General features: G+C 38.0%; 1 protein-coding gene across 15 annotated transcripts in view; it reads left to right on the forward strand.

Moving 5' to 3' along the window:
- Positions 1 to 19,039, forward strand: part of ZMYND11 (zinc finger MYND-type containing 11) — a 127,925-nt gene extending 108,886 nt beyond the window's left edge. For 14 of the 15 annotated variants that reach the window (XM_068559378.1, XM_068559387.1, XM_068559406.1 and 11 more), the window contains 7 exons: positions 740 to 817; positions 1,694 to 1,812; positions 5,964 to 6,171; positions 6,558 to 6,626; positions 7,423 to 7,695; positions 8,016 to 8,201; positions 17,815 to 19,039. In XM_068559378.1, coding sequence (XP_068415479.1) covers positions 740 to 817; positions 1,694 to 1,812; positions 5,964 to 6,171; positions 6,558 to 6,626; positions 7,423 to 7,695; positions 8,016 to 8,201; positions 17,815 to 17,937 — 1,056 coding nt within the window. In that variant the 3' untranslated portion in view covers positions 17,938 to 19,039. The remainder of the gene's footprint in view (positions 1 to 739; positions 818 to 1,693; positions 1,813 to 5,963; positions 6,172 to 6,557; positions 6,627 to 7,422; positions 7,696 to 8,015; positions 8,202 to 17,814) is intronic. The other variant, XM_068559441.1, reaches the window with a different exon arrangement.
- Positions 19,040 to 24,054: the final 5,015 nt, after the last annotated feature.

Consider the following 24,054-nt stretch of genomic DNA (forward strand, 5'->3'; position numbering starts at 1 on the left):
ATTCATATTTATACAATAAATGAAATATATATTTAGGGAAGGATTTTTTGGGTGGTCTTTCTTATTTGAAACACTCATCTATAACCATACTATCTTTGCAAAAGTGTCTCAATTTATATAAAAAGTTTTGTTTCTTGATTCCATTTCAAATATGACTTTTAAAAAATTCGTTAAACATGTTTATTGAGTGTCTACTATGTGCTGTGTTAGGAGGAATAAAATGGGAATCAGGATGCTGGCTTCCTGCTCATACAGTTGTATTCTGAAGAGGGAGACTCAAGAAAAGGACAGACAAAATAGGTTTCTTTACAAGTTATAAAAAAACGTTATGAAAGAAAATAACACTAAGACAGAGAATGAGGCAAAGTAGGGACTGCTTTTATTGGTAGCGGATATTTTATATGGGTAGATCAAGAGACATTTCTGAGGAAATAGCCTTTAATCTGAGTGCTGAACTGGAAAGGTATCAGTGAGGCTGGGGAAGCAGAGGTCAGATGCGGTGGCCCCCTAAGGAATCTGTCCTCTATTCCAAGTGCAATCTGGGACCTTCGGGAGGTTCCAAGAAGAAAGTGGCAGGCTCTTCTGGTATTATGCATTGGAAAATTAGAATTTTAAGCTTAAGGGACAAAACTGAAGACTGTATACATGAAAGAGAATGTTAATTTGCATGGATCTATTTTATATAGTTTTATGCATGTGTGTATTTTATGTAGGCTAAATAGTTGATTTTCTTTTTCAGCTGGATGAATTACAACTTTGCAAGAATTGCTTCTATTTATCAAATGCTCGTCCTGACAATTGGTTCTGCTATCCTTGTGTATGTAAAATTTTGAGATTTTTTTTTTTTTTAACCTCTTAAGTGTCTGATGTCTTACTCTAAGGAAGTTTATTTCCAGTTTGCTTGAAGATTATAATCCTTCTAAATATTTTTCTTTGTGTCACAGTATGTATGGTTTTAATGAGTATAAAAACTGAAACATGGGGAAAACAACTTGGGATCAGTATCCATTTGTGACTTTAAAATGAGGACCCTCAAGACTAGGAATAAACACTGAATCCCTTAATATATAAAGTAAAAATTTGCTTTTTCCTCTCATTCTCTCACAAGAAATCTAAGTCTTTTTATATACTTATAGCTGTGTGATTGCCCCTAAATTGGCATGATTTCAAGGAGTGTTCCAAGGGCAGTCACCCACCCCCGGCCATGGTGTAAGAGCCTGCCTGAGAGCCCCTACTCTCCGAGACATTACTGTGCTCCTCAGTCACTTGAGGGTCTCATTAAAATTTGCATCTCCGACTTGATAGATCGGGAGGAGGGCCTAAAATTCTCCCATTTCTTATAGGCTCCCAGGGTTGGACTGTATTTCGTGAAGCAAAGTTAGGGTGTTCTGTTTGCCACTGTTACACTGTTGGCTTCATTCCAGATGCCACAGGCTATTGAGATTCTTTTCACTGTCTTTTCTGCGAAATGAAGGTCCACATTGCTTATGCAAATTTTAATTTTTTTGGTGTTTTTCTTGGAGGCAAAATCAGTCAATCCTGGGGTGGGGGTAAGTTCTGTGTGCTTAGGAGTTAGAAAGAAAAATATTTTCAAAATAATGGATTATGCTTGACTGAGTAGTTCAGTATTCATGATATCCTTGTATTTAATACTTTAAAAGTAGTATGACAAGGTAAAACATTTTATTTCCAGATACCTAATCATGAACTGGTTTGGGCTAAAATGAAAGGTTTTGGATTCTGGCCGGCCAAAGTCATGCAGAAAGAGGACAATCAGGTTGACGTCCGCTTCTTCGGTCACCACCACCAGAGGTAATCATGTGCAGCCATCACCCCTGGGCCTCCAGGAGTCGTGGGGGGTGCCCAGTCCTGCTTTACCAGTGCTCTGGGGGCTTTGCCATTAGAAACGGTGTGAACTGTATTTCATTTCATTTTTTTATAAATTTATTTATTGTATTTATTTATTTTTGGCTGCGTTGGGTATTTGTTGCTGCGTGCAGGCTTTCTCTAGTTGCAGCGAGCGGGGGCTACTCTTCGTTTCGGTGCGCGGGCTTCTCATTGCGGTGACTTCTCTTGTTGCAGAGCACGGGCTCTAGGCGTGCAGGCTTCAGTAGTTGTGGCTCACGGGCTCAGTAGTTGTGGCATGCGGGCTCAGTAGTTATGGTGCACGGGCTCAGTTGCTCCGCGGCATGTGGGATGTTCCCAGACCAGGGCTCGAGCCCGTGTCCCCTGCGTTGGCAGGTGGATTCTTAACCACTGCGCCACCAGGGAAGCCCTGAAGTGTATTTTAAATTAAAAAACAAATCAGCACATAACTTGACTGGGCACCTAACAGTGCTTTCTATACATGGTATTTCAGATAATGGTAACTAAACAGGACAGTTTCAATAGCTGACACTGCTGAGTTCCGAAGCGCGTTAATGGTGGGATTGAACCCATATTAGGAGTTAAGTGGAAGGCTTCTCAGGATGTGTTCATTTCATAGAATTGTAATATCATTACGGTAGTTTCAACTGTACTTTCAAGGTTCTGTCAAAGCCATAGACAAAAATAATCAACTCAGGAGTACAGGAGGGTGTCAATGTTATGATCTAAGAATGTATATGAGGGAAAAATTTGACTTAGTTTTTTGAATTTCATTAAATAAACAGTTAATTTAGAAAAATGAAGAATTCAGTTATTTTTAAAAACCATACTACTAGATGAGAACAATCTGATAATCAGAATTTTCCTATATTTTCTTTTTTCACTAATTTTAAAACAACTTTATAGTATCTTCAACCATGAGTGGTATTTTATTAATAATATGAGTGAGTTTGTTTTATATCATTCAGTATATACTGTGCAGAAAATATTTTAAAAGAATATTTGAGCTGATTTACTTGGGTCCTTAGAGTAAGTTTGTCATCTGAAGAGGGAATTAAAACAGAAAATTACATTTCCAGAGTCTTTTTCCCCCAGACTTCTTATTTCTTGGAAGATTTTATCTAAAAAAATTATGGACAGATGGGACTCTAAGGACTTTATTTTAGAAAATAAAAGATCTACAATTTTACTATAAATACAATTTTACTATGAATCTTTTTCATTTGCTTTTCCTGGTTACAATATACCCAGCAAGATATTTGAAGTGAATGATGGGGACATACCTTAAAAATGATACTCTATCATGTTAGAATAATTGATATATTAAAAAATGAACTCTATAAAAATAATAGAGTTTTAATTACTTAAGCAACATGTTATATACCAAGAAGAGATGGCCTATAAGGGCCCCCAGCTGCAAGTTTTCATTAATAAATACTTTTTTAAAACTATTGTAAACATTTTTTAGTGTGCCGTTCAGTGGTATTAAATACCACACTGTTACACAGAGATCACCATGAATAAATACAACAAATGTTCTTTAGCCAGTTTATCATGTCTCTACACTTAGGTGGGAGAAAAAAGATTTAAGCAAATAAATGATTTTGGACCAGTCCCTCTGTGTGCTCACACCAGAACATGCTGCTCCCTCCCTAGACCCTGAACCCTGAGCAGGTGGTAACGTTCAGGGAGTAGATGCCTGTGGTCCTGGTAAGTACAGGCAGGGTTTTCATAGGGTATGCAGGGTTCTGCCTGTCAGAGGAAAAAAAGTAGCTGATAGGGTCTGACTGTCAGCAGGGCTAAATCTTTCTGCTGCCTGTAGTTGGAGGGAGCAATGGCACAGGGAAGAAAGAAAGGGGACATTTTGGGTTCATTTGCCATCAGATCACTGAGCCATTTTATTGTGCATATATTCAGAGAATTCCGGATTGACAGATGTGTAGGTATAGCCAGATTCGATTTTACCTCTTTTTATTAAACTTACTGTAAGTTGTGGGGTGCAGTTTGCCTTTTATTTTTAGTGTAGGTCAGATTGCATGCTCAGTGATACTCTTTAAAACTGAAATCTGATTATCTATAATAATGGAGATGATTAAGAGAGAATAGGAATGTTTTTATGAATTGCATTGAGACTTAAGTCTCATGTTAAGAATAGATTCAGTAGATTAAATCAGTAGATTAAATTCAATAGATTAAAGGCGGTGGCCATGTATGTAGAAGTGCCAACCTAATAATTAGGCACAGCGAGGACCCTCACTGGGTTCCACCTGGTAATAGATAAATTGAATAAATTTAATAAATTCAGTAGATTAAATAGATTCGATAGACTAAATATATCCAAGGGGATAAGATTCTCTCCTGGGTCACAAGTTGATTCCAGGTAGTCAGCACTGCTTATAACAGAAATCTCTCTCAAAAAACATACTGGTTTTAAAAACTGTTTTAACACTTTTATTGATTGACTGGTATGTAATAGGTGCTCAATAAATGTTTGTTGACTGAAAGAGTAAATATAATATAAATACAAGATCTAATGGCAAGGAACTCTTCCACAAGCAAAATTTTATTTGCACTCTTTTTCAAAGCGTAGTTTACTTTGGTTTCTAATAAAGCACTGTCAGATGACACTGTTAATGTAATATTTATAAATAAGTTCAAATTTAACAATTTCAGTTATCATTACCATATAACTATGGATTATTATATATTTAAAATGTGCTTTTAAATTCTAAAGCAAACAGCTTAGTTTGTACAAGCAAGTTAGAAGTCTACATTTTTGGCTTTAGGCATATGTGCCGGGATTCAGTAAGATCCCTTCAGAACAGTCATAGGTCTAGTATTTGTGAAACTCCTAATAAGACTGAAAAGAGCAAATCTGTGTATTCATAGTGCTGGATCCCAACTTGTACCCTGTGCTCTAGAAAATGTCTTATTAACTGTGGCTCACATGTCCTTATATTTTCTTATTTCATTTGTGACATCCCTTCTGCCTAGAAGTCCTCCCCTCATATGGTCCCCTGTTTAAATCTTACTCCTCCTTCAAGATGGAGCCCAAATGAAACCTGTGACCACTCACAGCCAAAACCCTCTTCCTCTCCAGACTACCCCAGAGTCACCTCGACTCTGTGCTGCATTGTTTTATCATTGTTTCTCAGTTAAAGGCAGTGGCAATGTATATAGAAGTGCCAGCCTAATAAATTAGGCACAGTGAGGACCCTCACTGGGTTCCAGCTGCTAATTAATAGCTTTCCTTAACCCCATTTTGGCAGCATCTCTGCCAGCTGTCAAATGAGGCGGGAACAGTCATAGGTCCCACGCACTGTGTGCTTTGTGGTGCCTTCCACTGGCACACGGTAAGCCTTGGTTGAGCTGGATGCTAATTTAAGTCCAGTCAAGCGATTAGCACCAAGGAAAATTTTCTTAAATTTCTAGCATTCTTCCCAATAGAACCCATTGTAGTTTTAGATCAACTTATGTGTTCGCAGTTGAGTACCTGGTTGCTGAATGATACAAACAGTTTTCCATTTGTTGGTCATGGATGGTTCATCTGATGAATAGGGATGTGATGACTTACTAGATAATAGTTGTTAGATGCCCTCATTTTGTATGTAAGTGTCTCATGAAAATTTCTGGGCATTTACAAATGATTCTATAGTTCTAACATGCAAATAGCTAGATTTTGAATAATTTACAGTATTAAAAACAATGAGATATTGAACATTTTAAAAAGAGCTGTGAATCGCTCCCATTCTGAGAACTTTGCTTTGATGACTGTGAAAAACAAATGTCACTTCACCTATTTTCTACTTGGTAAGAGTTTTTATTCAAGCCACAAATTGTACTTTACAATGGGTAGAGTTTCTACCATTTTGGAAATTTCTTCTTCTTCTTTTTTTTTTTTTGATGTGGACCATTTTTAAAGTCTTTATCGAATTTGTTACAATATTGCTTTGTTTTGTGTTCTGGTTTTTTGGCCACGAGGCATGTGGAATCTTAGCTCCCTGTGTGTTGGAAGGCGAAGTCTCAACCACTGGACGGCCAGGGAAGTCCCTCCCATTTTGGAAATTTCTAACCATCCCTTTCAATGTTGTTCACAGGGCCTGGATTCCTTCTGAAAACATACAGGACATCACAGTCAACGTTCACCGGCTGCACGTTAAGCGCAGCATGGGCTGGAAGAAGGCCTGTGATGAGCTGGAGCTGCATCAGCGCTTCCTTCGTGAAGGGAGGTTTTGGAAGTCTAAGAACGAGGACCGAGGGGAGGAGGAGGCAGAATCCAGCATCTCCTCTACCAGTAATGAGCAGGTGCGAGGCGCCAGTGAGAGCCTGTCGTTTCTCGTTCTGCATGTGCAGGTGTCAGCGCACACTCCTCCCTGGAATGAGCAGACTCTGACTTTCCTTATTCCTTTCCTGTAACATTTGTAAAGTGCTCTGCGAAAGAAACCAGAACCAGTTCCAGCACACGGAAGCCACCACCAGCCCTGATCCTGACTCTACCAGCACATTAGCTCTTTCAAGCCCTCGGCCCAGAGGAATCATTCCGTGAGTGCCAACCACGTGGTCTTGAAAGAGCTAATGCGGAAGGGAACAAGTGCTCCCCCCTGACCTGAGGGTCCCTGGCTAGTCTTAGCAGCAGAGAAGTGTTTCATAGTGTCGGGAATAACGTGCTGTTACTTTTATGATGCCCACAGCTAAAGGTCACTCAAGAACCGAGAACAAAGAAAGGACGACGTAATCAAAGCGTGGAACCCAAAAAAGAAGTAAGTTGCCTGCCTTGCAGTGTCCAGGTGGCAGTTGAAACAGGAAATATTTTCACAGTTGTGATCAAGGCAGTGCTCCTCACAGGTCCTTGCGAAAAGCGTTGCCGTCAGTCGACCTGTAGCAACCAAGTTGGACCCAGTCTTCCCACTGTTCCCGTCATAGACTAACACACGGGAGCTGCAAGTCTCCTTACCAGTTAAACAGCAGTGACCACGGCTGGCTAAGTGGGAGGGCACTTTGCTGTATTTTCTAGAACTCTGATATTTTCTCATAGCACTAATAAAAAACAAAGTGTTTAGCCAACAAATCAATGAGGCCAACATTTAAAAACTGGAGGAAACTATGGCTGAGCTCAGCCTTTTAAAATTATATAATCCATGCATATTTTAAAATCAGGTGTAAATATGGGCAAAATCCTCACACATATTCAGTGAGAAGTGGTTTAGGGTATTTGTTAAAGAACCTAAACCAAAGAAGTGACTATAAATTGATAATGATTTTGTATGATAAATTTTTTTGTTTAGTCTGTTTTGAAAAGAAAAACCATAATATTGATATGTAATTGTAAATGAAGTTCCTGTTTAGAATTATTGTACCTACTAATTGCATGTGTTTTAAATTTTTTTTAATTTATTTTTAATTGTGGTAAAATACACAAAACAATTTTCCATTTTCTTACATGGTTTTTGAACTGCAGTTTTTTATGTGGCTATTTATGTATATCACTCTGTTTTTCTCCTTAATAGAGCTTGCTCTTGAACTAGTGAATTCTATAGCACTTTCCTTATCCTTTAGGAACCAGAGCCTGAAACAGAAGCAGTCAGTTCCAGCCAGGAAATCCCCACGATGCCTCAGCCAATCGAAAAAGTTTCTGTATCAACTCAGACCAAGAAGTTAAGTGCCTCTTCACCAAGAATGCTGCATCGAAGCACCCAGACCACCAGTGACGGAGTGTGTCAAAGCATGTGCCATGACAAATACACCAAAATTTTCAATGACTTTAAAGACCGAATGAAGTCTGATCACAAGCGAGAAACTGAAAGAGTCGTACGAGAAGCTCTAGAAAAGGTAACGCAGCCTCCACCGCCAGTGTTGCCTTCAGACATCTGGGCAGGATAAGTGAATAGTCTTCCTATTGTGGTTTAGCTTCTGTCACTTAGGCATCAGCCAGGTAGCTGCTTTTTAAAACTAGGACTATAATAAAATATCTTTTTATAATATTTTAATTAACAGTAGCACTTTTCTCATCTAAAGTATTTTATAGCCCTTAATGAAATAAAGGGAAGAGGTACATCAGTTAAGTAGAAACTATGTATTAAGGTTTTGCTTAATGGTCTGTGTAAATTATGAGCTGACATATTGTGGGTTAACTTTTTTTTTCATTTCAGCTGCGTTCTGAAATGGAAGAAGAAAAAAGACAAGCTGTAAATAAAGCTGTAGCAAATATGCAGGGTGAGATAGACAGAAAATGTAAGCAAGTAAAGGAAAAGTGTAAAGAAGAATTTGTAGAAGAAATCAAGAAGCTAGCAACACAGCACAAACAACTAATTTCTCAGACCAAGAAGAAGCAGTGGGTAAATACCACTATTTTCTTAGAATCTGATTTCTGAAAAATATACCATAGGTATGATGAAAATTAATTCAGAAAGATATATATGGCATATGCAAAAATTACTCCTGAAATAAGAGCCGATGTGAAATTGTCAACTTTAATTAACTTAAAAAAATTTTTTTAAACTCCAGATCCCACATTACTGAGTATTGCTCAGGATTATTTTGTTAAATTGAGATTATGATACTTTGGGACATAACATATTTAGTATAACTGATTTATATAACTTTTCCATCTATGTGAGTATTTTATTTTGATAAGTGGGCTGGCCCTGACTTTTGCTGGTAACTCCTGACAGGTAATATCTAACTTGTAAAATTGTAAATGTAAGTATCGTAATAGCAAACTAAGGATTTTCAGATTTTACGGCACTTAACATTTATACATTAGATTCTAGTAAAGAAATCGATTACTTTTACTTTATGATAGTAACATCTCACGGGTCTCTAACTTAACTGGAAAACTGACAAATGTTCATTTTTTATTATGTCCTGCTTGTGACTCCTATCTTCCGCCCAGATCAGCAGCTTCTGAGCATACAGATGTTTCTCTGCCAACTGACTGAGCTATGTGGACAAAGTTTTGTTCCCAAAAGCTCATAACTTGCTTTTAATTTTGATGAATTACTGTATGAAGTTTTGTGATTCTTCATTTGATCCAGACTACATTCTGAAAAGAGTCTTTAAATATATGTAAATGTTTCATGAGGGAAAATAAACATTTAAAAAATTTTGATGAAGATTTGACAAGAAGGAAAAAAGAAACAGATATAACTTAGAAGAATATATGAAGATAACTTAGAAGGAAAGACAGATGAATGATGAAATATAAATATCACTAGATGGAATTATTAAGGTGTGCTCAAGATCTTATCAAGCAGAATGCCCCAACACCATGTCTATAATTCTGTCTTCATGCAAAGATGAGAGAAAGCTAGAAAGCAGACACTAGACTTATAAGGGGAAGTTCCCATAAGTTTACTCATGAATCAAGGAAATGGGAAGAGGTGGCTAAAATAAAGAATTATAATACTGCTTTTTATAACATTTTACCATTGATGAAATAGCTGAAGTTGGTATTATTATACCTATTTATTTGATTCCACATATAAATGATACCATGCGATATTTGACTTATTTTACTTAGCATAATGCCCTTGAGGCCCATCCATGTTGTCACAAATGGCAGCATTTCCTTCCCAGCTCGTGGCTGAATAACCTTCCAGTGTGTGTGTGTGTGTGTGTGTGTGTGTGTGTGAGTGTAGTAATATATATACATACATACACACTATGTCTACTTAATCCGTTCATCCATTGATGGACGTGTAGGTTGTATATAGATATCTTGCCTATTGTGAATATGCTTCAGTGAACATTGGAGCACAGATATCTTTTCGATACCCTGTTTTCATTTCCTTTGGGTAAATACCCAGAAATGGAATTGCTGGATAGTATGGTAGTATTATTTTTAACTTTTTGAGGAACCTCCATACTGTTTTCCATCGTGGCTGCACCAATTTACATTCCCACCGACAGTGCACAAGAGTTTCCTTTTCTCCACATCCTTACCAACACTTGTCTTTTTTTATGATGGCCATTCTAACAGGTGTGAGGTGATATATCACTGATACTGATTAGCATTTCCCTGGTGATTGGTGATGTTGAGCTGTTTTTATGTGTCTGTTGGCCATTTGTATATCTTCTTTGGAAAAATATCAATTCAGGTCCTCTGCCTATTTTTTGATTGGGTTATTGGGAGGTTTTTTTCCATTGAGTTGTATGAGTTCTTTATGTATTTTGGATATTAATCTCTTATGGGATATGTGGTTTGCAAATATTTTTTCCTATTCCAAGGTTGCCGTTTTATTTTGTTGATCGTTCTCTTTGCTGTGCAGAAGCTTTTTAGTTTGATGTAGCCCCACTTTTTACTTTTACTTTTGTGGCCTTTGCTTTTGGTGTCAAACAAAAAAAATATCATTGCCGAGACCAATGTCTAGGAGCTTACCCCCTATGTTTTATTCTAGGAGTTTTATAGTTTCAGGTCTTGTGTTAAAGGCTTTGATCCATTTTGAGTTGATTTTTGTGTATGGTGTAAGATAGAAGTCCAGTTTCATTCTTTTGCACGTCATTGCCCAACTTTTCTCAATACCACTCATTGAAGAGACTGTCCTTTCCCCATTGTATACTCTTGGCTCCTTTGTCATAAATTAATAGACCATGTTTGCATAGGTTTATTTCTGGGCTCTCTATTCTGTTCCATTAATCTATGTGTCTGTTTTTATGCCAAACCATACTGCTTTTATTTATACCCATTTTTTTAGATAAGGAATTTGAGGCTTATGAGATTAAACAGAGTGACTAGAAACCTGGTCGGTAGAGCTGGGACTCACCCTCCTAAGCTACTTCTCCTCGTATATCATTTCTAGTAGACTGGTAAAAGATTTAGAATTATTCTTGTATTATAGTTATTCTTGTATTATAGTTAAATCCTACATTATTGTAAGAAGCAGTACAGTACTGTAGGACAAGAGAGTATGTAGGTATGTCAGATACCCAAAAAGTGGATGTTAAGATGGCATACAATCAAGAGAAACATAGTAAGAATGATACATCCTTTAAATATATCCACAAAGAAAGGCAGAAATACAAAATGATGAATGCATTAAGTAATAGAAGGGATGGTGCTGCCTGAAGTATTATTTGAGGATGAGGAAACTAAGAAGTTAAATGAACTTGGTCTAAACTCACTTGATTAATTAGCACAGATCTAAGATTCAAACCCAAATCTGACTATTACAGCTACTTCCAAAATTAAAACATGCTATCCACACTTTTTAAATAGTAACCTCACTGAAGTCACAATTGCTGACATAGTAAAATCACAGGAAATATACCAGAGTACTATTGACATTTGGACCAAAAAACTGGGGACACTCCTGTGCACTGTAGGATGTTTAGCAGCAGCTAAGCCTCTATCCCCGCCCCCCGAGTGGTGACAATCAAAACTTCTCCAGACGTTGCCCCATAAGATGAAGGCTGAGAATTAACCACTGGTGTTAGACCGTAAGTGACCTTGATAATAGCGTATTCAGTGGCAAGGCACGGGTGAAAGACTGCAGTGGGCTTAAAAAAGAGGGGAAGAGAAAAATCTGAAATAACAAGTGTAGGTAATTCTTCCAAGATGTTTGAGAAGGGGAGCAGAAAAATGGGGGTGGTAAATGGAAAGAAATATGAGGTAAAGAGCCTTTTTAAAAAACTATGGTAAAATAAATTTACTATCTTAATCATTTTTAAGTTTACAGTTCAGTGCTATTAAATACACTCACGTTGTGCAACGTCACTGCCATCTTATTCCCATAACTTCTTTCACCCTGTAAAACTGAAGCTCTTTACCTATTAAACAGTCACTCCCTGTTCTCCTCTCCCCCCGCCCCTGGTAACCACCATTCTACATTGTGTCTGTGACTGTGACTACTGTTGGCACCTCTTATAAGTGGATCACACAGTCCTTTTAGGACTGGCTGATTTAACTTAGCATAACGGCACTGAGTTTCATCCATGTTGCAGTATATTGCAGAAGTTTCTCCCCTTTTAAGGCTGAATAGTAGTCCAGTGCATGTATATAACACGTTTTTGCTTATCCATTTACCCACTGATGGTCACTTGGGTTACTTTCATGGTTTAGCTATTGTGAATAATGCTTCTATAAACATGGGTGTACAAATATCTCTTTGAGATCCTGCTTTCAGTTCTTTTGGGCATATACCCAGAGTGGAATTGCGTGGTTCTATGGTAATTATATTTTAAATTTTTTGAGGAACCACCATGCTGTTTTCCACAGCAGTTGTACCATTTTACATTCCCACATGACAGTGCACCAGGGTTCCAATTTCTCTACATCCCCACCAACTCTTGTTTTATTTTGATAGTAGTCATACAAATAGGTGTGAGGTGGTGTTTCACTGTAGTTTTGATTTTGCATTTCCCTAATGACTGGTGATGTTGAGCATCTTTTCATGTGATTACTGGCATTCCTGTATCTTTGATAAATGTCTGTTCAAGCCCTTTGCCCATTTTTTGAGTTGAGTCTTAGGAGTTCTCCATATATTCTGGATATTAATCCCTTTTCAGATACATGATTTGCAAATATTTTCTCCCATTCTGTGGGTTGCTTTTTTAATTCTGTGGATAATTTTCATAAAGTGCCATTTGTCTATTTTTTTCTTTGTTAACTGTGCCTTTGGTGTCATATCCAAAAATTCATTGCCAAATCCAGTGTCATGAAGTTTTTGTTCTTTATTTTCTTCTAAGAGATTTACTGTCTTAATTCTAAGATCTTATTGTAAGATGTATGTCCTTGACCCATTTTGAGTTAATTTTTATATATGGTGTTAGTAAGGGTCCAGCTTCATTCTTTTGTATGTGGATATCCAGATTTTCCAGCATCCTTCGTTGAAAAGACTATCTGTTCCCCATTAAACGGTCTTGGCACCCTCATCAAAAAACAATTGACCATATATGTTTATTTCTGTGCTCTCTATTCTGTTCCATTGGTCTGTATGCCTGTCTTTATGCCAGTACTTAACAGGTTGGATTAATGTAGCTTTGTAGTAAGTATTGAAATCAGGATGTATAATTCCTCCAGATTTGTTTTATTTTTTCAAGATTGTTTTGGCTATTTGGGGTCGCTTGAGGTTCCATATGAAAATTTGGGTGGGTGTTTCAATTTCTACTATAAAAATGTCACTGGGATTTTGATAGGGATTGCATTGAATCTTCAGATAACTTTCAGTAGTATTGACATTTTAACAATATTAAGTCTTCCAATCCATGAACATGGCATGTGTTTCCATTTATTTATGTTGTCTTTAATTTCTTTCAACTCTCATTGTACAAGTCTTTCACCTCCTTGGTTAAGTTAATTCTTAAGTGTTTTGGTTTTTTTAGGCTGTTTTAAATAGAATTGCTTTCATAATTTGCTCTTGAGATTGTTCGTTGTTTGTGTATAGAAATGCAGTTGATTTTAGTATATCGACTTTGTATCCTGCTACTTTGCCAAATTCAGCTATTAGTTCTAGCAACTTCATTCTGGAGTATTCAGGGTTTCTACATATAAGATCATATCATATGCAAAGATAATTTTACTTCTTCCTTTACAATTAGCATGCCTTTGATTTCTTGGTTTGCCTAAGTGCTCTGGCTAGGACTTCCAGTACTATATTGAATAGAAGTGGTGAAAGTGGGCGTCTTTGCGTTGTTCCTGATCTTTGAGTATGATGTTTGCTGTGGGTTTTTCATATGTGGCTTTTATTATGTGGAGGTAGGTAGTTTCCTTCTGTTCCCGTTTGTTGAGTGTTTTTATCATGAACGTGTGCTGAATTTTGTCAGATGTTTTTTCTTCATTGACTGAGATGACCATGTGGTTTTTCCTTCATTATGTTGATGTGGCATATTACATTGATTGATTCTTATATGTCGCATCACATCATTGGTGTATAATTCTTTTTTTTTTTTTAATTAATTTATTTATTTTTGGCTGTGTTGGGTCTTCATTTCTGTGCGAGGGCTTTCTCCAGTTGCGGCGAGCGGGGGCCACTCTTCATCGCGGTGCACAGGCCTCTTACCGTCGCGGCCTCTCCTGTTCCGGAGCACAGGCTCCAGATGCGCAGGCTCAGTAGTTGTGGCTCACGGGCTTAGTTGCTCTGCGGCATGTGGGATCTTCCCAGACCAGGGCTCGAACCCGTGTCCCCTGCATTGGCAGGCAGATTCTTAACCACTGTGCCACCAGGGAAGCCCTGTAATTCTTTTAATATGCTGCCGAATTCCATTTGCTAGTATTTTGTTGAGGATTTTACCTCAGTGGTCATAAGGCATGTGGATCTGTAGTTTTCTTTTCTTGTAGTGTCTTTGTCTGGCTTGGTATCAGGATTATGCTGGACTCACAGAGTGAGTTAGGAAATATTCCCTCCTCTTCCATCTTTGAGAAAAGTATGAGACGGTTTGACAGCTCTTTAAATGTTTGGTAGAATTTACTAGAGAAGCCATCAGGTCCAGGGCTTTATTTATTGGGAGATTTTTGATTAATAGGTCAATCTGCTTATTAGTTATGGGTCTATACAGATTTTTTCAAGATTTAGTCTTGGTAGGTTTTGGGTTTGTAGGAATTTGTCCATCTCATCTAGGTTATCCAGTTTGTTGTGTATAATTGTTAATAGTGCATTGTTACAATCCTTTTTATTTTTGTAGAATCAGTAGTAAGATCCCCACTTTTATTTTTCATTTAGTAACTTGAGTCCTCTCTTTTCTTCTTGGTCCATCTAGCTAAAGGTTTATCACTTCTGTTCATCTTTTCGAAGAACCAACTTTTGGTTTCGTTGATTTTTCTTTATTATTTTCCTCTTCTCTATTTTGTTGATCTCTGCGCTAATCTTTATTTGTTTATTTATTTTCTTCCTCCTGCTAACTTTTGCTTTAGCTTGCTTTTTTACTAATTCCTTAAGGTGGACTTTTTGGCTACTGATCTGAGATCTTTCTTCAGGTAGATATTACAGCTATAAATTTCCCTCCGAGCACTGCCTCACTGCATAACCTAAATTTTTCTTTGATCCATTGGTTGTTTAAAAGTGTTTTTTTAAATTTCCACAACTTTGAATTTTCCAGTTTTACTTTTGTTTTTGCTTTCTTATTTTATCCCATTGTGGTCAAAAAAGATACTTAGTATGATATCTACCTTTTAAAATATGTTGAGACTTAATTTGTAAAGTGTCCCACATGCACTTGAAGAATGTGTGCTCTTGTTGTTGGGCAGAGTGCTCTGTGTGTATCTGTTAGATCTAGTTGGTTTATTGTGTTAGGGCCTCCATTTCCTTACCTATGTCTGGTGGTTCTATCCCTTAGTGTGAGTGGGATGTTGAAGTCTCTATTATTGTAGAACTGTGTGTTTTTGCTTCTTATGTTTTAGTCATTACGTATGTAAATATTTATAATTGTTATGTCTTCTTACTGTATTGAACCTTTTATTAATATATAGTGTCCTTCTTTGTCTGTTGTAACCTTTTTTTGATTTAAAGTCTATTTTGTGTGAAATTAGTATAGCTACCTTGCTCTCTTTTGGTTCCAATTTGCATGGAATATCTTTTTCCATCCTTTCACTTTCAGCCCATTTGTGTCTTTAGGTCTTAAGTGAGTCTCTTATAGACAGCATATTATAGACACGTTTTTATCCATTCTGCCAATCTGTGTCTTTTGATTGGAGAGTTTAATCTGTGTAAATTTAAAGCCCCATAACTTTTTTGACCCTCATTTCCTGCATTCTTGTTTTTGTGTTTAGTTGATTTTTTGTAGGGAAATGTTTAAGTTCCTTTCCTTTTGTTTATATGCTACAGCAGTTTTCTTTGTGGTTACCACGGGAATTACATTTAACAGCCTAAAGTTATGAGACTCTAATTTGAATTTATAGCAATTTTAGTTTAATAACATATATAAAATCTCTGTTCCTTTACAGCTCCATCTCAACCCTTTTTGATTGCTCATGTTATAAGATTACATCGTCATACATTGTGTGCCCAAAAACATAAATTAAAAATTCTTTTAAATGTATTAGTCTCCTAACTTATGTAGAAAAAAGATTTGGGGTTACAAACTAATTTACAGTAATACTAGCTTTTATACTAATAACTTTTTTTCTTTAAATCTTGGTTTCTTAAATCACAGAAAAGAAAAAGTACAGTTACAAGCCATTGTAAGCCATAGTACTGGCTTTTATATTTGCCCATGTGTTTACCACAGTTGAGATCTTCTGTTTCTCCACGTGGCTCCAGGTCACTGTCTAGTGTCCTTTCATTTCACCTGCAGGACCCCCTGAGTACTTCTTGCAGGTACAAAGGACAGTTTTGCTGCATATATAGGATTCTTAACTGACAGGTTTTTTTCCTTCTTTTAGCACTTTGACTATATCAGGTCTTTTGGCCTCCAGAATTTCTGATGAGAAATCTGCTGATAACATATTGATGATCCTTTGTGTGCGACAGCTCCCCTCTTTCTTGCTGCTCTCAGGAGTTTCAAAAGTTTGGTTGCAACATGTTTCAGTGTGGCTCTCTGAGTTCATCTGACTTGGAGTTACTGAATATTTATATTCATATCTTTCATCAGATTGAAGGAATACTGGCTAAAAACTTCCCCAGTATTCTCTCTGCTCATTTCTCTCTCCCCTCCTTCTGGGACTCCCATGATGCATATCTTGGTCCATTGGCTGGTGTCCCACAGGTCTTTTTAGGCTCTGTTTGCTCTCCAGTCTTTTCACCTCTCTTGTTAATTTCCATTGTCCTGTCTTCTCTCTGCTCAAATCTGCCTTTGAATCCCTGAAGTCAGTTTTTCACTTCAGTTAATGACTTCTCAGCTCCACGTTTTCTTTTTGGCTTCTATCTATCATTTTATTGATGATTCCAGTTGTTCATACATCATTTTCTTGACTTTCTCCATATTTTCCTTTAGTTCTTTGACCTTCTTTAATAGTTGTTTTAAAGTCTTTGTCTAATATATCTACCAGTAGGTCTTTTTCATGGCCAGTTTCTGTTGATTTTTTTTTTTTTTTTCCTTTGAATAGTCATACTTTCCTGCTTCTTTGTATGCCTTGTGGTTTTTTGTTGAACACTAGACATTTGAATCTAGTAATATGGTAACTGGAACTCATTTTCTCCTCCTCATAGTTTGCTGTTTTTGTTTCTTTGATTGTTGTAGGCTGTCCCTTTCTGTGCCAAAGCTCAGATTGAGGTGTAAACTAAATGTCTTCTTAGGTCTTTTCTGAGCCTCTCCTTGGGTACGCACATTCACTTTCTGATTTCTCCTGTATATGCAGTTGATTTTGAATGTCTGGCTTGCAGAAGGGGGAATAAAAGGGCAGTGGCCCTTTAACTCTTCTGGAAGTCACTTCAGCTGGAGGAGTTGTGACAGCGGGGGCGGGGGGTGGAACAGCAATGGCCGCCCATTTCTGTGACCAGAAGCAGCATCTTTTTTGCCCACCCTGGCTCCCACAAGGTGCTCCATTCACAGCTGCTTGGGTGGAGAATAGGGAAGAGGTAGCTGTTACTGTGCTAAGAGCCAAAATTAACCATAACTTGCTGTTCAAGCCTTCAGTAGACTTCAGAGTTCCAAAATAGTTACTTCAGACAGACTCTACAGTACAGCTGTTGTCCAGGTGGGAAGGGAGATCCTGGTGCTTCTGCTCTGTCATCTTTCCAGAATCTCAGGACCTTTTCAAGAAAATAGAAATTACTTACGCTTGTGTGCTGACGGGAATGACCTAGTGGAGATGAAAAAGTTGATGTTGTGCCCAAGTAAGCTTGAGTTTGCTGACAAAGGACTGCGTGCTGAGCCTCGGTCATCCATCCCATTGTTTCCTGCCATGCTGCTCAGGACAGAAAACATGTTCTGATGTTCTTGGTGATACTAGTTTAAGCTTGAGCCAGAAAGAGCTTTAAAAGCACAGTTTCAAAAGTCTGTCAATCAATCACTGTACCCAGTTTCCTATGCATTTCATCCCACGTTTAACGGCTGGTTATGGTTTCTTGCCTGCAGTGCTACAACTGTGAGGAGGAGGCCATGTACCACTGCTGCTGGAACACATCCTACTGCTCAATCAAGTGTCAGCAGGAGCACTGGCACGCGGAACACAAGCGCACCTGTCGCCGGAAAAGATGAAGGCTGGTTCTTTCTGGAGAATCACTGACGATTATTCTTCTCAGACACAGCGGTTTTTGTTTCCAAGAAGCCAAAATTGTTTAGAATTTGCTTCCCATTTTGCACCAGCCTTTAAACACTTTTCGTGAAGAAATTTTGCACAGTAGTTAAATCTTTTGTTAATGCTCCTCTGGAGTTTTTCAGGGGGTAAAAGTAACATCAGTGGAGGGTATTATTTTAAATAAATTTTAATTGAGAGTTTGTTGCATTTTCAGCAAATTTTAAAACAAACATTTTTAGGTTTTACAGAGATTTTAACCTTTAAACAACAGATCTTTAAAAAAACAGCAGGTGAATACGAGTGAGTTTAACAAAGAAACATTTAAAATAGATCTGAATGTAAGAACTACAGAACTGTTTCAGAAATAAAGCATACTACCTTGATGTGAAATTTATTTCTTAACCTTGTTGAGCTGGTTTTGTTCAGCTTAATTTACTGTTTAAAGGCATTATCTATTGGTTATGCCAGTGGGTATATGATTGATTGAATTTAGGGAACAGGGTTGACACAGCAGGTGCTAGTCCTGCATATTTTTTCTTAAATATTTCCCAATTGTGTTTTTCATTATTTCTTTTCAATATATAACTTTTATAACAAATTATTAGCTTTGATCTTGTAGTTTAAAATTGCAGGGAACTGGGGTAATCTTTTACTGAGCTGGATCTTAGAGAAAATGAATATTTAAATTTTAAAGTTTGCACATTTCATCTTTGTCCTAACAAACATGAGTGCTTGTAACAAAATAAACAAAAGTAAAATAAAAAGCCAAAAACTACCTTTATCCATACATGAAATTATAGATGAGGCATACAAATTTCTTTAATGCTTCCCTTCCCTCCCCAAATATCATCTGATTGATTGATTGATTGCCTATTATCTGGTGTCACCTCTTACATTGTAAGTAAGTTAATACTGAAAGGAAAGAAAGCACTTAAGTTTCACAGAAGCCGTTATGTTTGTAGTAGTGGGTCATTGCCTACTAATGAACTCCACCACTGTACACAGAATGAAGAATAATGCATGTTAATTTTCTTGTATTAAAGATGCCGTGATTTGTAAAAAGTCTGTATTTTGCGGAATGTCTGGATTAAGAAGCATTACCAATAGGAATGGATCGATAGTTGAATAATGATTTTTTTTATACATAGACATATAAAATACAGCCAGGAAAACTTAAATTACTTTTTACAAAAAAAAAAAAACAAAACTCAATTTATGTTTTTTCAAAGACTGATCTTAGACCAAGTCAAAATAAATTCCCATTTATCATTTATTTTTAAGGTTAGAGAAATAATTTGTAAATATTTATTTAGACCTTTGATATTTATTAAAGCAATTAATTACACACCATGTAAGTGAGAGAATCAGGAGAAAAACCTTTTAAAAAGTTTTCTCCAGGTTTGTCAGGGTCACTCTAAAGAGCCTTCTGTGAAATGATCATCCATCCAGTCCTGACGCTGTTACAGATGGTGGTGACACAAGTTAATCGACAAGCTACTGCCCAGTGGTGCCCAATGGCTTGTAGGATCTGCCCAGTAGCCCCATTTCAGCACCGTACCTGGATTACGCAGGGACTCGGCATTCTCGGTCCCTCCTTGTTGCTGTGTGATTTGTCAGTGTTGCCACGGTGCCGTGGTCTGAGCGAGACGACGTAACCACGAACACTTAACCTTCTCTGATTGATTGATTGATTGTTTGTTTTTCAAGTTTTAAAACTTCGATCCACCCCTATGAGAGCAAGTTATTGTGGAACTATTTTTGGTGTAAAATCATTCCAGAGTGTGTACTATTTACCGATAGCTGCATGAAAGTAAGATTCGTGTTACTTTGGCTTTTTTGTCTCCGTTGACACGGTTGCACATTTCCAAGTTACTACAGCGTGAAAACTGTGTGTTAAAAAAAAAACAAAAAACAAAATTAAAAAAAGAGATTGTGGCCTGGTTTTGTAAAAGTTTTAGGTAAAATTACAATTGATTGTTTTAGGAATCATTATTAAAAATTTTCTGCAATCATAAAGCTATATCAAGGTGTTGAGCTTAGCCACTATGCACATTGTAATTATTCATCGTGGCTGTCCAGTTCTATGATGCATTCTGGCATTTTGTAAGCTGCTCTGACTAGCAATATATAGGTTCATTTAATGTGTTAACATTGGTTAATAAATGTATTTAAAAAAAAACTGCCTTTAATAAGTTGTTGACTTAGTCCATTCCCCTAGACCAAAACAAACACAACTGTATCACATGGTAATCATATACTGTGGGCGATCCATTGGTGACTGTTTAACTTTATATAAAATCAGTGTGTTAAAAATAATTTACTTAAACATTTGTTTAAGTTGAATTTACTTCTACCAGTTGTCAAGTTCAGGTTTGTTTGACTACAAAGCCCCTTTTCTGGGTAAACTTATGCTAGGCTGAACATAAAGATAGATAGATAGAAAATTATTCAATGAACATTTGAAATTAGTCAATATCATCAATTTCAATACATCTAGAATCACATCCATCATCTCACCTTGCATCACTGCACTCCTCCAACCAATTCACATGATGCCAATCTCAATTCAAGCCAGCGTCACCCTCCTGACCAGACTGTAATGTAGTAAGTGGCTCGACCCTCTTCTTTGCCTCCCTCTCTAATTCAGTGGTTCTCAAACTTTTGACATCAGGATCACAAGAGGGCTTGTTCAAACACTGCTGGCCCCCACCCCCAGCATTTTCATCGCCGACAAGTTCCCAAGTGTTGCTGATGAGGGCATCCTTTCATAACCACTGCTTTACTGATGAAAATAAAAACAGACACTTTCATGAACAATATCCATAAAGTTACAGTATTTTACAGAGTCCTAGGGCCCATCTGTAGACTTCCCCCCCGCCCCCAGAAGGATCCAGGTCCCTCAGGTTAAGAATCCTGGATCCAGTGAGATTAGAGAAGCAAAAATAGGAGAGGTAGCAAGAGTCCTGTTACTGTGATCTAGATCAGAGCCTCTCAAATGTTCATGTGCACACAAATCACCTGCGGATCTAGTTAAAATGCAGACTCTGACTTAGATGGTCTGGGGTGGGTGGAGCTGGTGACTCTGCCATTTCTCATAAGCTTCCAAGTGATACTGCTTGTACTGGCCAGGGATTACACCTGAGAGGCTAGGTCTTAAAGGATATGTAAGTGCTCAGAAGTTTAACTACTACTACCACACTAAATTATAAACTATAAAACAATGCTGTCAAGTGAAATTATGTAACGTGAGGTACCTAAGAAATTTAAAATTTTCTAGTAACCATACTAAATATTAAACCATTAAATAACCATATTAAATATTTAACCGTATTAAGAAGGAACAGGTTAATTTTAATAATATATCCTACTTAACCTAGTATATCCAAAATATTTCAATATTTAATTAATATAAAAGTGAGACATTTTATATTCTTGTTTTATACTAAGTCTTCAAAACCCAGTGTGTGTTGCGTGCTTTCAGCACATCTCCGTTCGGACTAGCCACAGTTTATTCACGTGTGGCTGATGACTACCCATGTTGGACAGAGCAACCTAAAAACAAGAGCTTTGTCTTACCAAGTAAGGGCCCCCATCAGCACCTGACCTGTAGTCAATATGCATTTAGCAAATGTTTAGTAGAGGTCCTCCTTGAAACCTAGGAGCTGACAAGAAAAAAGTTAGTTTTCACCAGAATTTGACCTCTCTGAGGGTAGGCTTAGTCTTTCAGAGTCTGAGATTTGAGAGCTTAAAAATCTTCCAACAACCTCTAAACTGACATTGCAAGTAGGCAGCCCTGGAAAGTTACCTAAGGATCCCTATGGCTCTACAGGGCAGTTTGAAAACCTTTATCTACTCCAACTCCTTAACCTCATATTGGAGAGAAAGCCGAGACCCAGAGCTGCTCAAAGTCACGAACCAGGTTCCTGATGACATACCTCCTGTTCTACAGCCCCATGAAGATGGTCTGTGGCTTAATAAAGTCTTGCAATGATAAATAATCCCTACCTCCAGGAACAGGAAAGAGTATAACTGGAGGTATAGACTGCTAAGGAAATTTAGAAGACACAGTGTAAATATTATTCATTCATTTACTAAATACTTGAGCTCCTACAGCATTTGTGTTAGATGCTAAGTGTATGATAATGAGCAGAACAGACGTATTTCCCGTCTCTATGTAGCTTATATTCTAGTAAGGGCATCAATCAAATAAGTACAACTTTAATTATAACCCAGAGTTCGGTGCAATGAAGAAAAAATATGGGACTGTAGGATACAGAGAAAGCATACGACAGGAGGGGAAAGAATTAGGGAAGGCTTAAAAAAACCTGTACGTAAGCTTGAACTTGAAAGGTGAGCAGGAGTTAGCTGGAGAAGAAAGGCATTCCAGAGGATCCAACACTGATTTCGGAAGATTCATTTTTTTCCTTCATATTTTTACTATGAACATAACTTTTAAAACCAGGAAAAAAAGTTACAGAAGAAACAAAATTCTTGGCTAGAGCGGTCTGCAGGGTTAAAGGTTACAGGAGAGTAATTTTTTTCAAGCAATGAGAGATTTGACATGGTTAAGGAAGCCATCAGACAGGAAGCAGGAATGAGGGTGACGCCATGAGAGAATAACTAGAGGGTAACCTCACAGTGACTGTGGAACACAAGATGAGATGGTTCAAAACGACAGATGATAAAGAAGTGAAGATGTGAGAAGCCTACTCTTGAAAACTGCTCGTGAATGGGAGGGAAATTATGTTTAGGACAAGAAGAGGCATAGACAAGTGATATCAGCATCACTGTGGCGTAGGGTGTTCCTCCTTTTGTCCTTTTCCAACAAAGAATTAGGGCATCTTTCATGAACACAAGCACCTCTGTGGTTGCTGTGGGAACCAGCACCATATGCCAGGGGACCGGTAAGGGGTCTTGCCCACCTCTGCATCTGGTAATAGGGTTAGGGTTAGACCTTGATATGGGCTGTGGAGCCCATGGGGCAATAAACTTGCCTGACCCTTCTGGCTGCAGTTGGGAAAAAACCTGGAGAGTGTTGACCTGGGCAGACACCCACAGAGGATAAACTGCAGAAATCCAGCCTTTCCTAGGGGAGATTCCAGCATGTCATTGGAGAGGGAGAACGTTTGGATGCAGTGGATCTAGAAGAACTTTCTCAGCACTGCACCCCACCCCCTCCCCCCCTAAGGAATCACTGCATACAGAGGATCTATCTGACAGTGGTGACCTCTTTCACAAGAGACAAGGAGAGCAATGAGTGAGTACCTAGCTAGCCAGTGGTGTGGGAAGCAGCTGGAGAACCTGTCTCTCCAGCAGCACCCAGAGTACTGAAGCAGGACTTCCATGACTGCCAAGAGGGAGGAGATCAGGAAAGAAGCAGATAAAAATATCAAAGGTCTTTAAAGCGATGCAGTTCCTGCTAACTGAACTCAGCAAGAAGACCACCCATGAGCCTCTGGGAGTGCCACTCCTGGGGATCCCCTTACCAGGTCCATGGGCATCCCCAGTGCCCTAAGAGATAAGCTCACACTTTCCCCCACTCTGCAGCCAGCATCTTGTGCGTGACTCCTGAGTGCAGCAGCAAAAGCAAGCTCCAGTAGACAGAGCGTGTGATCAGAGAACTGGCCAGGGTCTGTGGGCAAAGGAGAAGCCAGAAACTTGGGCTGTAGCATCACCTTCTCGAAAACAAAGAAGCCAGTGGCCAGTCTGGTGAGTTGTAAGAACCAAAAAAGATACAAAAGCTTTAAAAGTTTGCCACAAAAGGGAACAAGCAGAGTGGAACAAGGGTACCCAGAAAAAGGCAGAATTAATGGCAATACCAACAAACAGAATGCCCCATTTGAAGACAACTAGCAAAGATTTGAGGAGGTGTCTGCTACTTCAAATGCAACAGCAGCAACACAAAACTACAAGGAACATGAAAAATCAAGGAACCATGTCATCGTTAAAAGATAATAATTCGCCAATAACCAAGCTTAATGTCATGGAATTTTGTGATCTAGTTGATAAAGAATTCAAAATAGCTGTTTTGAAGAAACTCAACAAGCTATAAGAAAGCTCAGAACGACAATTCAGTG

The sequence above is a fragment of the Eschrichtius robustus genome, chromosome 1 (genome assembly GCF_028021215.1).
Source record: "Eschrichtius robustus isolate mEscRob2 chromosome 1, mEscRob2.pri, whole genome shotgun sequence".
Taxonomy (NCBI): Eukaryota; Metazoa; Chordata; class Mammalia; order Artiodactyla; family Eschrichtiidae; genus Eschrichtius; species Eschrichtius robustus.